The following is a 14,141-nucleotide window of genomic DNA, read 5'->3' as shown; positions in this document are numbered from 1 at the left end:
CCAACTTAATTAAATAATCAAATATAATAATATTATTCTTAATAATATTTCTCCGACTAACCGACTAAAATCTGACTTTAACTTAATAATCCAAATGTGCCTCTTAAAATCACACTGACAAATCCAACTACTCCGATACATTCTCAAACTTCTTCTAAACCCAATAATTAAATCCTTCAATAATCTGACTTTATTCTTAGAGGTGTTATCACTCGATATTTTTAAGGTGATTTCGCCTCTCCCAACTAGGATTTAATTCACTATAACCAAACTGATTACAACTGCACAACCAACAGGTGTGACTAAAAATACAATGCACAAGCCAACTGCTCGTGACTAACACCTCTAAGACAAACTAGTCCTAGACTTCTTGAGAAATTTGATCGAACGGGTCTCTCAAGGAACAATCGTAAGTAAGAACTTCTCACTATACTGTTTTTTATTGCTTCTTAAAAGCTTTATCACAAAAGTGATATTTCACTAAGTTTAAGTATAATGAGTATGAATGAAATAAGAGATGAATAAAGTATTTTCTTCAGCGTGAGAGATTTTCTTTAAGTTTTTCTTTTGCATGCATTCACACTTTTCTTTTTCAAATGATCTTCTATTTATAGCTTTAAGAAATATGTACGTTGCTTCCTCGTAAACAACTTTGCAATAAATGTTTGCATGTCGTGTTGGTTAAAATATGCTTTCCATGCTTCTTGAAATGTGTTCCTTAAAAACTGCTTTAGCCGCCATTTAATTATTATGACTCTAACGGTATTCTTTCTTTGTATCAGAACTTTGTATTTTAATTTTCTTTTCCTTTTTATTTTTTCTTCACAAACTTCTGTCTTGACTTTGAATATATCTTCGATCAGATTTTGTCTCAGAATTTGTTTGCAGCGGTTAGTGCATTTAGAAGTCTTCATGCATTGGAACTTCTGCGTGAGCTTTTCATACAGTCCAAGTTCTGATGGTACTTTAGAATTTCTTCTGAAAATAAGAAACATATAATTAGAGTACCACATTTACTTATGCAAAATTTATTTAATTGTTATCATCAAAACACTAATATGTGACTAGAACCAAACTATGTTATAACCGATTTTACTTTTACACACTTTAAGCTTTTAATCAATTAGTTAAATATTGATTTAATTAGTGGATTATTGTTAATTAAAATTGATTAGTTTACTAATTCATTTTTCTTAACTTTGGTTAATTAATTTAATCAATTTTTAATTAATTGATTAAATGGTTAACTTGCTTTTATTTCACTTATTTGTATTTCTTTTTGGTCACTTTAAATCACACACACAAAATCTTTTTAGCCGAACCACGATGACTCTAATTCCTAAAAGGGATACGTAGACATTAGGTCGCGGGGCCTGAACGAGCACAATCTTGTATATATTTCTTTCTTTTCTCCGTGTTTCTTTTCTCTTCCTTTTTCGTGCGTTTCCCATTAGCATTAAGCTTTAAATTTTTAGATGACACTCATAGATTAGGCTAACAAGAGCGGACCCCGTCGAGTACGACGGACGTGAGGAGTGCTAATCCCTTCTCCTTGCGTAACCGACACCCTTACCCTTTTCTCTTGGTCATAAGACCTTTGTTTGTTTTCCCCTATAGGGTTTACTCGATGTTTTTCCTTTCCCATCTCTTGGGATAAATAAACAATCGATGGCGACTTCATTGACTTCATTTGATGATTTTGATCCAGTTGTTTCACCTTGTTGTTGTAAGCCTTAAGATTGTCACACTATAATAACAGAAGAGATACATATTTATAATAGCCAAAATTCAACAAATCCCAAAATATATCTCCTTAATTGTTAGATAAAAGATATTATTATCTTATAATATCTCTCATATATTATAAATATTTTATAATATATCTTAGACTAATATAAATATATATCTTATAATATCTTTTAGAATATTATAAATATCTTTTTATATTAATTTATATGATTTCCAAATTAATAAAAAAATATTATATCATTAATGAATGGATCAATGAACCAAACTGACTGAGTTCAATATCCGTGAACAGCTCGGACCATATTATTTTTTGACTTTCTGATTTTTGACAATCTCAAAATATGTTTTTGTTCTCTTCTTTAACAAAGGTTTTTAAGAAATACTTCAACAGAATGGATGGAGTGCTTACATTATAAGATTAATAAGTAAATGGAGTGATTCCACTAAGCTCTTATTGCTAGAAATTTGGAATGAAACAGAATCTAAATATGTAATTTTCTTTTGCTTTTTTCAACTACCAAGTTAAAATTGAAGCAAATCAAACACTCCCCCATAATTTTTTTTTGATTTTGAACCTTTTAATTTTGCGTTTTCTTTTGACTAAATGATTTGGAATTTATTTCCCAAATAATTATTTAGTTTTGTGTGATAATTTCTTATGCCTCCTTGTTAATTTTCTGAAACAGGACCAAAAGTTGAGGCAATTGAGTCCAAATGATTTTTCCATAAATAAATAAAAGGTAATATCTCATATTTTCACATGGTTTACATCAAAATCCTACCTCTAAAAAAATCATACATTCTTCGAGAGATGCATGCCAAATAAATAGGGTAGTGACAATGAGATTGGCATGAATCGGATTGTTCAAGTTTCCATCATGAATGAGTTCATTGATTTTGTTTGCAGAGAGAAAAACACAGTGGAATGATAAAAGCATAAACATGTCCACATTCCAGAAACATGCAGTTGCAACAATGAGTGATGGTTAGAGGTTTTTGAAGAGAATAAGCAAAGATGTCCCACGTTATTTATTTAAGAAAAAAAGTTTAGTGTTTATAAAGCTATTACATGCTAATGGCTTATGAATTAAAAAGTGATTTTTGGTCAAAACGGCTAAAATCTCTAACGAGATAAAGTTTATGGACCAAAAGTGCATTTAAGTCCTATAATTGTTTATCCAAAAGAGAATGACCATAATAAAACATTAATATGAAAATTAGAGTGAAGATTGCCTCTCACAAAAAAACATTGCAAAGAGTCCAGATTAATTTTAAAAATAAAAAGAACATATTTAATTTCTTACAAAATTTAATTAGGTTATATTAGTTCCTCTGTCAATATTTTTCTCAGATCATATGTTTTCTCTAAAGTTGTGACGTGATTGTACTTATATTATTTATGTTTTTTTGAAAATATAAGAAAAATTTATGTCTCTGCATTAATTTATTTAGAAAAATCTTGTTCCATAATTTTTTTAATAAAATTGAAATTTGTTAAATATCCATAAAAAATATATAAATTGTTTTTGAATTTTAAGGAACAAATACATACCGAATTTGATATTTCACAAAAATTGAAAAAATTTAAATTAATCTATGAATAAAGATATATAATTAATCTTTTGCAAAATTGAGTTGAGTTAAAATTGTCTTTTTGTTTATAAATACATTATAGTACCATTATATTAAAACTAACAATCAAAAGTTCTATCAAAATTCATACATTACCCATGCATATTATGAAATCATCAAACCCAAACAATTATCCTACTAAAAATTACTTAAAATTAATAATATCATAGTACCATGACCAATTTCAAAAACTCATTGTACCAACAATAAGAGCTTCAAAACCAAATGTCATCAAATCAAAAAGACAATCTAATTAAAATAATAGGAAATGTCAAGTGGAACATCATTATGTAAATTCAATAGTAGACATGAATCAAGGAGCATAAATTATGGATTTATACGATGGCAATCTATTTGACTTTTTTAGGTTAATTAATTTGTATTTTGGATTTAATGGCATTATGTTGTCTTGTTTTAAAGTTGTAATGGTTGGTATAATATTATTTGAAGTTTTATGATACTTTATTCTGTTGGTTTTATTTTGATGATTGCAAATATTTTGGATTTTGAGGTTCTAATTGTTGACACAATGATCTTTAGAATTTGATGGTACTAAAATATTTTGAATTCTTAAGTAATTGTTAGTACAATTACTTTTTGAGTTCGATAATTTTATAATGTATTTGATAATGTATGCACTTCGATAAAACTTTTAATCCTTAGTTTTAACATAATGTCTCTGACATTGATCGCACTTCTTGACAAAGGCGGTGATGTCTTTCATTAGCATGGACTGGTAATACCAAGTTCTTAATAACCTGTGAGTGAGGTTTGTTCCACCGATGTGACTGTTACGAGGATTTTGCAGGAGACAAACGCGTTGTGGCGCGACATTTTGGCACATAGATATTAACAATTGGAGAAGAGTATGTTCACAAATGATAAAAGATTAATTTCTAAGAACGACTTATTTGGTGGAGAGATTTAATCTCATCGGAAGCTAAAGATGGATTAGAGAGTCGTGTTTTTGCTGACAACATTTGGTGCAATTTGGGCAATGGAGGAAACATTTCATTCTGGTATAGTAAATGGTTAAGGGATCAGACCTTAAAAGATGTGTTTCCTGATGTTTTCTAAGCAGCAGGGATTCAACTTTTAAGTATTGCTGACGTTGGGGAGTGGACTGGTCAGGATTGGTTTTGGAAGTGGCAGGAGTGCATAACAGCCTCTGATACTATTGTTTTTTATCAATTGTAGAAGATGATGGCGTTTATTCAAGACGTGGAACCTAAGCCAAATGATTATGATGTTTTCATGTGCAAAATTGAAAGTTTCAACGATTTTTCTATTAATTCTTTTTTTGCAGAATTAGTAAAAAGAGAAAGGATCGTTCTTCCTTTTGCTTAGGTGAATTTAAGTTATATAACCCTGTGGCGGTTCCAAGTTTCTTCCAAAGTGCTTATCTTCGCATGGATATTGATCCTCAATAATCTTCCTACGAAAGATCATTTATTGAAAAGTTGTGTTCTTGGCTTCCTAGTCGACGAAGATAGGCTACACTTGTTCTTTGAATGTCAAGTTTCTAGAAGAGTGTAGGTTGTCGTTCATAGGTGGGTGGGAAGACAAGTTAGAGGTGTTGATTGGAATAACATTAATTTTTGGTCTTATAGCAACCAGTGGAGGAGAATCAATGGGGTGATATTGTTAGAGTGATTTGGTTATCTACATGCTTGGAATCTTTGATAGCGAGGAATGCAATTATGTTTTAATACGATACCTTTAACTTTGATTACTGTTTGTTATCAATTAAATTTTTTCGTGGAAATGGTTTGATGTAGATTGTAAAAATCATCCTCCTTGTAACTTTTTTTTATTGCTTTTCTTCTTCCTTAAATTGTGTTAGGTGAGTTTTAAATCCTATCGTTATTTGCTTGTTTGCGGGCTTGAGTACCCCTTGTACTCGATTTTATTAAATCACCGCTTATTAAAAAAACATAAAAAAAGTGGTATATTTATATATCTAAATCAAGTAAGATTTTTGTACTCGAGAATGAAATAGATAAAATTTGGCGTTAAAGAAAAAGTGGGAGTATAAGAAATAATATGAATTTATTAAATGCTCAACAACTTATTGAAACATTTTGATTAAACAAACTAGAGCAACAAGCTAGCTATAGCTGATGTTATGGCAGATGCATCACGCACTACATTGTTTTCAGCGGTGAGTGGTGAATTTCCAGAGAAGCCATTCTCACAACCATTGGCCTCAATAACAGCATCATTTGCACCATCTACTGCAAACTTTGGGTTTCCTTTTTGCAAAGCTTCAGTTGCTTGTGGAATATCAGCTACCAAAATTGCATTGTATTTATCAGCACATGACGTAAGTGCCGCCTTTTGATTAGGAGGAATACTTCCACCAAGTTGATTGATTTTGCTCACCGCAATGTCTGCTTTGTTCTTTATTACACCAACCATGATTAGTGCTAAACCAGTGACATCTGCGGTGGAGCTTTTTGGATCAGCATTTAGAAATTGAATGCATAGTGCAGAATTTGGAGTCTTACTACAAGTTTGTTCTACAATATTGGCATTGTTTACAACAAAAGTAGTGCACAAGATGAGAACGAATAATGCCAATGACTTCAACATTATAAAAAAAAATAGAATGAGAAAAACATGTTAAAATCAAAAGTGAATGAATGAAAATGAAACCAACAATTGTGCTCTATTTATAATAAAAATTATTTCATTGCTTTGTCAAATGGGCATTAATTTTAGTCAACAACACTTATCACTTTTTGTTAACTGTCATTTACTAATATAGTATTCAAATTAAAATAAATTATTGTTTATAGAAATATGTCATTTTTTAATAAAATAATTTATTAAAAATATTATGATTTGTTCAAATTAAAGTAAATTATTGTTTATAGTAATATGTCATTTTTAATAAAATAATTTAATAAAAATAGTATGATTTATTTTCAGTCAATTTTTTTTAAATAGTTTTATTTTAATTCTATAAAAATAATATGAATACATTGAATGAACTGTGATGAGAGAATAATGTCAATGACTTTAATGTTGTAAAGTTTTTTAAAAGGAGAAAATACAACACAATTTTATTAAATCAAAAGACAATTAATGAAAATGAAACCAACAACCGTACTTTATTTATAAAAGAAATTCTATCATTATGTTATCGAATGGGCTTAAAATTAAAATTAATTGAACTGTGGTCCACCCTACCAAGTTCAACACCAATCACCACTGGACCAACTAACAATTGATAAATTATTCATACATATTAGTCAACAACACTTATCACTTATTTTTCTAACCGCTATTTAATAATAAAGTATCTCAATTAAAACAAATTATTATAAATGTATTATAATATATTTTATATTAATTTGGATCAATTAACCGACTCAACCGAGTTCGATATTCGTGAACCGCTTGGACAAAACTACTTTTTGACTTTCTGATTTCTGGAAATCTCAAAATATGTTTCCTTTCTCTTCATCAACAAAGGTTTTTAAGGCATACTTCAACAATCTCGACCTTGACTTTTAACCGTGCTGATACTAATTTCAACATCAACAAATTGTTGCTCTCTACCAGGTTAAAACTCTAACAAATAACCTTGATCAAATCCAAACAACCCTTGAATCTTGATTTTGCCACTTGCATCCACTTGTTTCCAATTACCCTTTTCTTCCTATGTAATTTAATAAGCCTACAAGTATGATTTTTTAACCACTCTTGACTTCACCTGTTTTCAAATGTCTCCCTGAAGATTTTTTTCTTTTATTTTGCCATCCTTCGGCCACATTAAGAACATAATATTCGAGGCTAGCATAACCATCCCTTTGAGATGCTACAATAACTATCTTTACCTTATCATGAGTCAAATGATAATCAGAGATCTCTGTAACCGTTCCTTCACTGCTACTAGTATCTATAGTAGGAAACTCTACCTCAAACTGAATTTTCTCCGTTGTAGTTTCTACCAGGTTTCTCCCTTGGTTTCACTATTCTCCCTTTGAAGAATTTCTCTATCAACCAAGTAAGTTGTTTTAACCTCAACTCTTCCCCAAAAACTCAATAACAACTCAGAGGTAACATGCATTTTTATCCTTTGATTTCTGCAAAATTCATTATACTCCTCTGAAACTTTCTCAAGGCATTCATAACGCCTTAAACCTAAATCCCATAGTTCTTCCTTGTCATGGAAGCCTCCATTAGTTAATGATGAATGAATAACAACATTTGAACCTTCTAAAATATATAGACGACATATTTTAAACCCTTTAGCAATAATCAATTCATCACGCGAAATCTTCAACACTTCATGTTCACCTCTAGTACAATAGCTTAGATCATCAAACATACTTATAGATAATAAATTTCGCTTGAGTTCTGGAACATACCTCGCATTATGAATAAAAAGTTCACGATCTTCAAACATTTTAAATCTGACTGTACCAATATCATGAACCTTGCATCCTTTATTATCACCAAGACAAACTACTCCACCTTACACCATCTTCAAAGTTTCAAAGTATTTTATTCTTGGACGCATGTGATAAGAGCAACCTGAGTCAATGACCCAACTATCTTCAGTTTCCAAACTCGATACTACTAGTACATCAGTATCCTTATAACTTTCCTCACCCAAGGCAACTGCATCTTGAACAGAATCTTTATTGACCTTTCTCTCAAGACAATCCCTTTTAAGTGACTAATTTTCTGACAATTAAAACATTTTACCTTAGTCTAGTCAGACCTCTTTGATTAAGACATTCATCTACTCTGACCTCTTCCTCTTGACACATTTAAGCCTTCACCACTATCTTCAATCTCCAAATCTTTCGAATTTGATTTTTTTTTTGGATTTCAGCGTCGTCTGGACTTCATCCAAAGTAATAGTACCTTCCTTACCATAAAGAAGGGCATTCTTAAAGTGTTCAAAGGATCTGGGTAATGAACTCAACAAGAGCAAAGCCTTATCCACATTATTAATCTTCACTTCAATATTCTCAAGATCATCGATAATAATCTTGTGAAATTTTAGAAGCTGCTCAACTATGGATTTGTTCTCCATCATTCGAAATGAATAGAGTTGTTGTTTCAGATATAACCTGTGAGCCAAAGACTTTGTCATATACAATGATTCAAGTTTTGCCAACATAGCAACCACAGTTAGCTCCCTGGCGACTTCTCTTAGAAATTTATCCCTGAGGCACAAGATAATGGCATTCTTGGCCTTATCCATCATCTCGGTCTTTTGTACCTGTGTAAGCCCTGTAGGCATCAATGCCTCACTCTTCAAAGCATCTATACACCTCTCTTGAATTAAAATAACCTGCATCTTAATTTTCCACAACCTAAAGTCGTTGTTACCGGAAAATTTCTCGATCTCCCATCTACTAACCATGGTGCTCACTTGTAAACAATACCTCTTTGCTCCATGCTCACTGCCCCACTTGTTGTGAATTACGAAAAAATTCAATATCAATTTGTGAGGCAAATAATCGTAGCAACCAAAATAAATGGTCTGCAACAATAATAATTCGTACACAGATAATATAGCAGAATAAGGCGAGAAAAAGATGAAGTTTTATTTACCAAAATCGATCAAACGATCTACTCTGCGGGAGAGAGCAACTCTTCAATTTACTATACTCAAAAAGTTGTTACAAGAGATTACATATGAGTTACAAGAAAATAGCATTCACAATTCCCAAAGAACAAACCTTATTTTTCTACCCAAGTGTTTTCCAATCTTTCAACTCTCAATATAAGAACCACTTAAACCCAAGGTGTTTAGAAGTATTTCTCAATCCTCTTAGATAACTCCAAATATTTCCCAAAAACCTTTGTCTTTCTAAGTTTTCCCTTGGAATTCCCTAAAACCTTATTCTCCCTTGTTGTTGTAAGCTTTAGGATTGTCACACTATAATAACAGAAGAGATACATATTTATAATAGCCAAAATTCAACAAATCCATAACAAATCCCAAAACATATCTCCTTAATTGTTAGAATGAAAGATATTATTATAATCTTATAATATCTCTCAAATATTATAAATATCTTATAATATCTCTTAGACTATTATAAATATATATCTTATAATATCTTTTAGAGTATTATAAATATCTTTTTATATTAATTTATATGATCTCCAAATTAATATAAAATATTCTATCATTAATGAATGGATCAATGAACCAAGCTGGCCTGAGTTCGATATACGTGAACGGCTCGGACCATATTATTTTTTGACTTTCTGATTTTTGACAATCTCAAAATATGTTTTCGTTCTCTTCATCAACAAAGGTTTTTAAGACATTCTTCAACATAATGGATGGAGTGCTTGCATTATAAGATTAATAAGTGAATTGAGTGATTCCACTAAGCTCTTATTGCTAGAAATTTGGGATGAAACATAATCTAAATATGTAACTATCTTTTGCTTTTTTTCAACTACCAAGTTAAAATTGAAGCAAATCAAACACTCCCCCATAAATTTTTTTGATTTTGAACCTTTAGATTTTGCTTTTTCTTTTGACTGAATGATTTGGAATTTATTTCGCAAATAATTATTTGGTTTTGTATGATAATTTCTTATGCCTCCTTGTTAATTTTCTGAAACAGGACTAAAAGTTGAGGCAGTTGAGTCCAAATGATTTTTCCATGAATAAATAAAAGGTAATATCTCGTAAATTAATTTCACATGGTTTACATCAAAATCTAACCTGCAAAAAGAGCATACATTCTTTGACAGATGCATGCCAAATAAATAGGGTAATGACAATGAGATTGGCATGAATCGGAATGTTCAAATTTCCATCATGAATGAGTTCATTGATTTTTTTTTGCAGAGAGAAAAACACAGTGGAATGATAAAAGCATAAACATGTCCACATTCCAGAAACATGCAGTTGCAATAATGAGTGATGGTTAGAGGTTTTTGGAGAGAATAAGCAAAGATGTCTCACGTTGTTTATTTAAGGAAAAAAAATGTAGTGTTTATAAAGCTATTTCATGCTAATGGCTTATGAATTAAAAAGTGATTTTGGGTCAAAAGGGATAAAATCTCTAGTGAGATAAAGTTTAGGGACCTAAAGTGCATTTAAGACGCATAATTTTTTATCCAAAAGGGAATGACCACAATAAAACATTAATATGAAAATTAGAGTGAAGATTGTCTCTCACAAAAAAACATTGCAAAGAGTCCATATTAATTTTTGAAATAAAAATAACATATTTAATTTCTCACAAAATTTAATTAGGTTATATTAGTTCAATATTTTTGTCAGATCATATTTTTCTCTAAAGTTATGACGTGATTGTACTTATATTATTTATGTTTTTTTTTTAAAATATAAGGAAAATTTATGTCTCTACATTAATTGATTTGAGATAATCCGGTTCCATAATTTTTTAAAAATAAAATTGAAATTTGTTAAATATTCATAAAAAACATAAAAATTGTTTTTGAATTTTAAGGATCAAATATGTATCTAATTTGATATTTCACAAAAAATGAAAAATTTAAATTAATCTTTGAATAAATATATATATATTTAATCTTTTACAAAATTGAGTTGAGTTAAATTTGTCTCTTTGTTTATAAATACAATAGTACCATTATATTAAAACTAACAATCAAAAGTTCTATCAAAATTCATACATTAGCCATGCATATTATGAAATCATCAAACCCAAAAAATTATCCTACTAACAATTACTTAAAGTTAATAATATCATAGTACCATCAATTTCTAAAGATCATTGTACCAACAATAAGAGCTTCAAAACCAAATGCCATTAAATCAAAAAGACAATCTAATTAAAATAATAGGAAATGTCAAGTTGAACATCATTATGTAAATTCAATAGTAGGCATGAATCCAGGGGCATAAATTATGGATTTATACGATGGCAATCTATTTGACGCTTTTTATTTCAATTAATTTGTATTTTGGATTTGATGGCATTATGTTGTTTTGTTTTGAACTTGTAATGGTTGGTATAATATTATTTGAAGTTTTATGATACTTTATTGTGTTGTTTTTATTTTGATGATACCAAATATTTTAGATTTTGAAGTTCTAATTGTTGACACAATAATCTTTAGAATTTGATGGTACTAAAATATTTTGAATTCTTAAGTAATTGTTAGTACAATTATTTTTTGAGTTTGATAATTTTATAATGTATTTGATAATGTATGCATTTCTATAGAACTTTTAATCCTTAATTTTAATATAATGTCTCTGACATTGATCGCACATCTTGACAAAGGCGATGATGTCTTTCATTAGCATGGACTAGTAATACCATGCTCTTAATAACTTGTGAGTGAGGGTTGTTCCACCGATGTGACTGTTACGAGGATTTTGCAGGAGAGAGACGCGTTGTGGCACGACATTTTGACACATAGATATTAACAATTGGAGAAGAGTATGTTCATAAATGATAAAAGATTAATTTCTAAGAACGACTTATTTGGTGGAGAGATCTAATCTCATTGGAAGCTAAAGATGGATTAGAGAGTCGTGTTTTTGCCGACATCATTTAGTGCAATTTGAGCAATGGAGGAAACATTTCATTCTGGTATAGTAAATGGTTAGGGGACCAGACCTTAAAAGATGTGTTTCCTGATGTTTTCTAAGCAACGGGGATTCAACTTTTAAGTATTGCTGACGGTGGGGAGTGGACTGGTTAGGATTGGTTTTGGAAGTGGCAGGAGTGCATAACAGCCACTGATACTATTGTTTTTTTATCAATTGTAGAAGATGATGGCATTTATTCAAGATGTGGAACCTAAGCCAAATGATTCTGATGTTTTCCTGTGCAAAATTGAAAGTTTAAATGATTTTTCTATTAATTCTTTTTTTTGCAGATCTAGTAAAAAGAGAAAGTATCGTTCTTCCTTTCATTGAGGTGAATTTGAGTATGATATCCCTGTGGCAGTTCCAAGTTTCTTCCAAAATTCTTATCTTCGAATGGAGATTGATCCTCAATAATCTTCCTACGAGAGATCAATTATTGAAAAGAGGAATCATTTGTATGGGTATATCTTATTGCAAAAGTTGTGTTCTTTGCTTCCTAGTCGACGAAGATAGGCCACACTTGTTCTTTGACTGTCAAGTTTCTAGAAGAGTGTAGGTTGTTGTTCATAGGTGGGTGGGAAGACAAGTTGGAGGTGTTGACTGGAATAACATTAACTTTTGGTCTTATAGCAACTAGTGGAGGAGAATCAATGGGGGTGATATTGTTAGAGTCATTTGGTTATCTACAAGCTTGGAATCTTTGGATAGCGAGGAATGCAATTATGTTTCAATACGATACCTTTAACTTTGATGACTGTTTGTTATCAATTAAGTTTTTTTCGTGGAAATGGTTTGGTGTAGATTGTAAAAATTATCCTCCTTGAAACTTTTTTGATTGCTTTTCTTCTTCCTTAAATTGTGTTAGGTGAGTTTTAAAACCTATCGATGTTTGCTTGGTTGTGGGTTTGAGTACCCCTTGTACTTGATTTTATTAAATCATCGCTTATTACAAAAATAAAAAATAAAAAATAAAAAAGTGGTATATTTATATATCTAAATCAAGTAGGATTTTTTACTCGAGAATGAAATAGATAAAATTTGGTGTTAAAGAAAAAGAGGGAGTATAAGAAATAATATGAATTTATTAAATGCTCTACAACTTATTGAAACATTTTGATTAAAAAAACTAGAGCAACAAGCTAGCTATAGCTGATGTTATGGCAGATGCATCACGCACTACATTGTTTTCAGCAGTGAGTGGTGAATTTCCAGAGAAGCCATTCTCACAACCATTGGCCTCAATAACAGCATCATTTGCACCATCTACTGCAAACTTTGGGTTTCCTTTTTGCAAAGCTTCAGTTGCCTGTGGAATATCAGCTACCAAAATTGCATTGTATTTATCAGCACATGACGTAAGTGCCGCCTTTTGATTAGGAGGAATACTTCCACCAAGTTGATTGATTTTGTTCACCGCAATGTCTGCTTTGTTCTTTATTACACCGACCATGATTAGTGCTAAACCAGTGACATCTGCGGTGGAGCTTTTTGGATCAGCATTTAAAAATTGAATGCATAGTGCAGAATTTGGAGTCTTACTACAAGTTTGCTCTACAATATTGGCCCCACTTACAGCAAGAGTGGTGCACAAAATGAGAACGAATAATGCCAATGACTTCAACATTATAAAAAATTAGAATGAGAAAAATATGTTAAAATCAAAAGTGAATGAATGAAAATGAAACCAACAATTGTGCTCTATTTATATTAAAAATTCTTTCATTGCTTTGTCAAATGGGCATTAATTTTAGTCAACAACACTTATCACTTTTTTCTAACTGTCATTTACTAATATAGTATTCAAATTAAAATAAATTATTGTTTATAGTTATATGTCATTTGTAATAAAATAATTTATTAAAAATAGTATGATTTGTTCAAATTAAAGTAAATTATTTTTTATAGTAATATGTCACTTTTAATAAAATAATTTAATAAAAATAGTATGATTTGTTTTCAGTCAATTTTTTTTAAATAATTTTAGTTTATCTTAATTCTATAAAACAATATGAATACATTGAATTGTGATGAGAGAATAATGTCAATGATTTTAACGTTGTAAAGTTTTTAAAAATGAGAAAATACAACACAATTTTGTTAAAGCAAAAGACAAAATGAAATCAACAAACGTATTTTATTTATAAAAGAATTTTTTTTCATTACGTTATCGAATGGGTTTAAAATTGATCGA

General features: G+C 30.2%; 2 protein-coding genes across 2 annotated transcripts; both read right to left on the bottom strand.

Moving 5' to 3' along the window:
- Nucleotides 1–5,411: 5,411 nt before the first annotated feature.
- On the bottom strand, nt 5,412–6,008 carry LOC131602201 (cell wall / vacuolar inhibitor of fructosidase 1-like). The gene has a single exon (XM_058874244.1). It carries the CDS (start codon nt 5,971–5,973, stop codon nt 5,476–5,478), a length of 498 nt encoding a protein of 165 aa, XP_058730227.1. The 5' UTR covers nt 5,974–6,008; the 3' UTR covers nt 5,412–5,475.
- A 7,006-nt stretch (nt 6,009–13,014) lies between these two features.
- Nucleotides 13,015–13,602, bottom strand: LOC131602195 (cell wall / vacuolar inhibitor of fructosidase 1-like). The gene has a single exon (XM_058874232.1). It carries the CDS (start codon nt 13,572–13,574, stop codon nt 13,077–13,079), a length of 498 nt encoding a protein of 165 aa, XP_058730215.1. The 5' UTR covers nt 13,575–13,602; the 3' UTR covers nt 13,015–13,076.
- Between the last annotated feature and the right edge of the window lie 539 nt (nt 13,603–14,141).

This window comes from Vicia villosa, linkage group LG1, assembly GCF_029867415.1.
Source record: "Vicia villosa cultivar HV-30 ecotype Madison, WI linkage group LG1, Vvil1.0, whole genome shotgun sequence".
Classification (NCBI taxonomy): Eukaryota; Viridiplantae; Streptophyta; class Magnoliopsida; order Fabales; family Fabaceae; genus Vicia; species Vicia villosa.
This window is presented reverse-complemented; position numbering and strand designations above follow the sequence as displayed.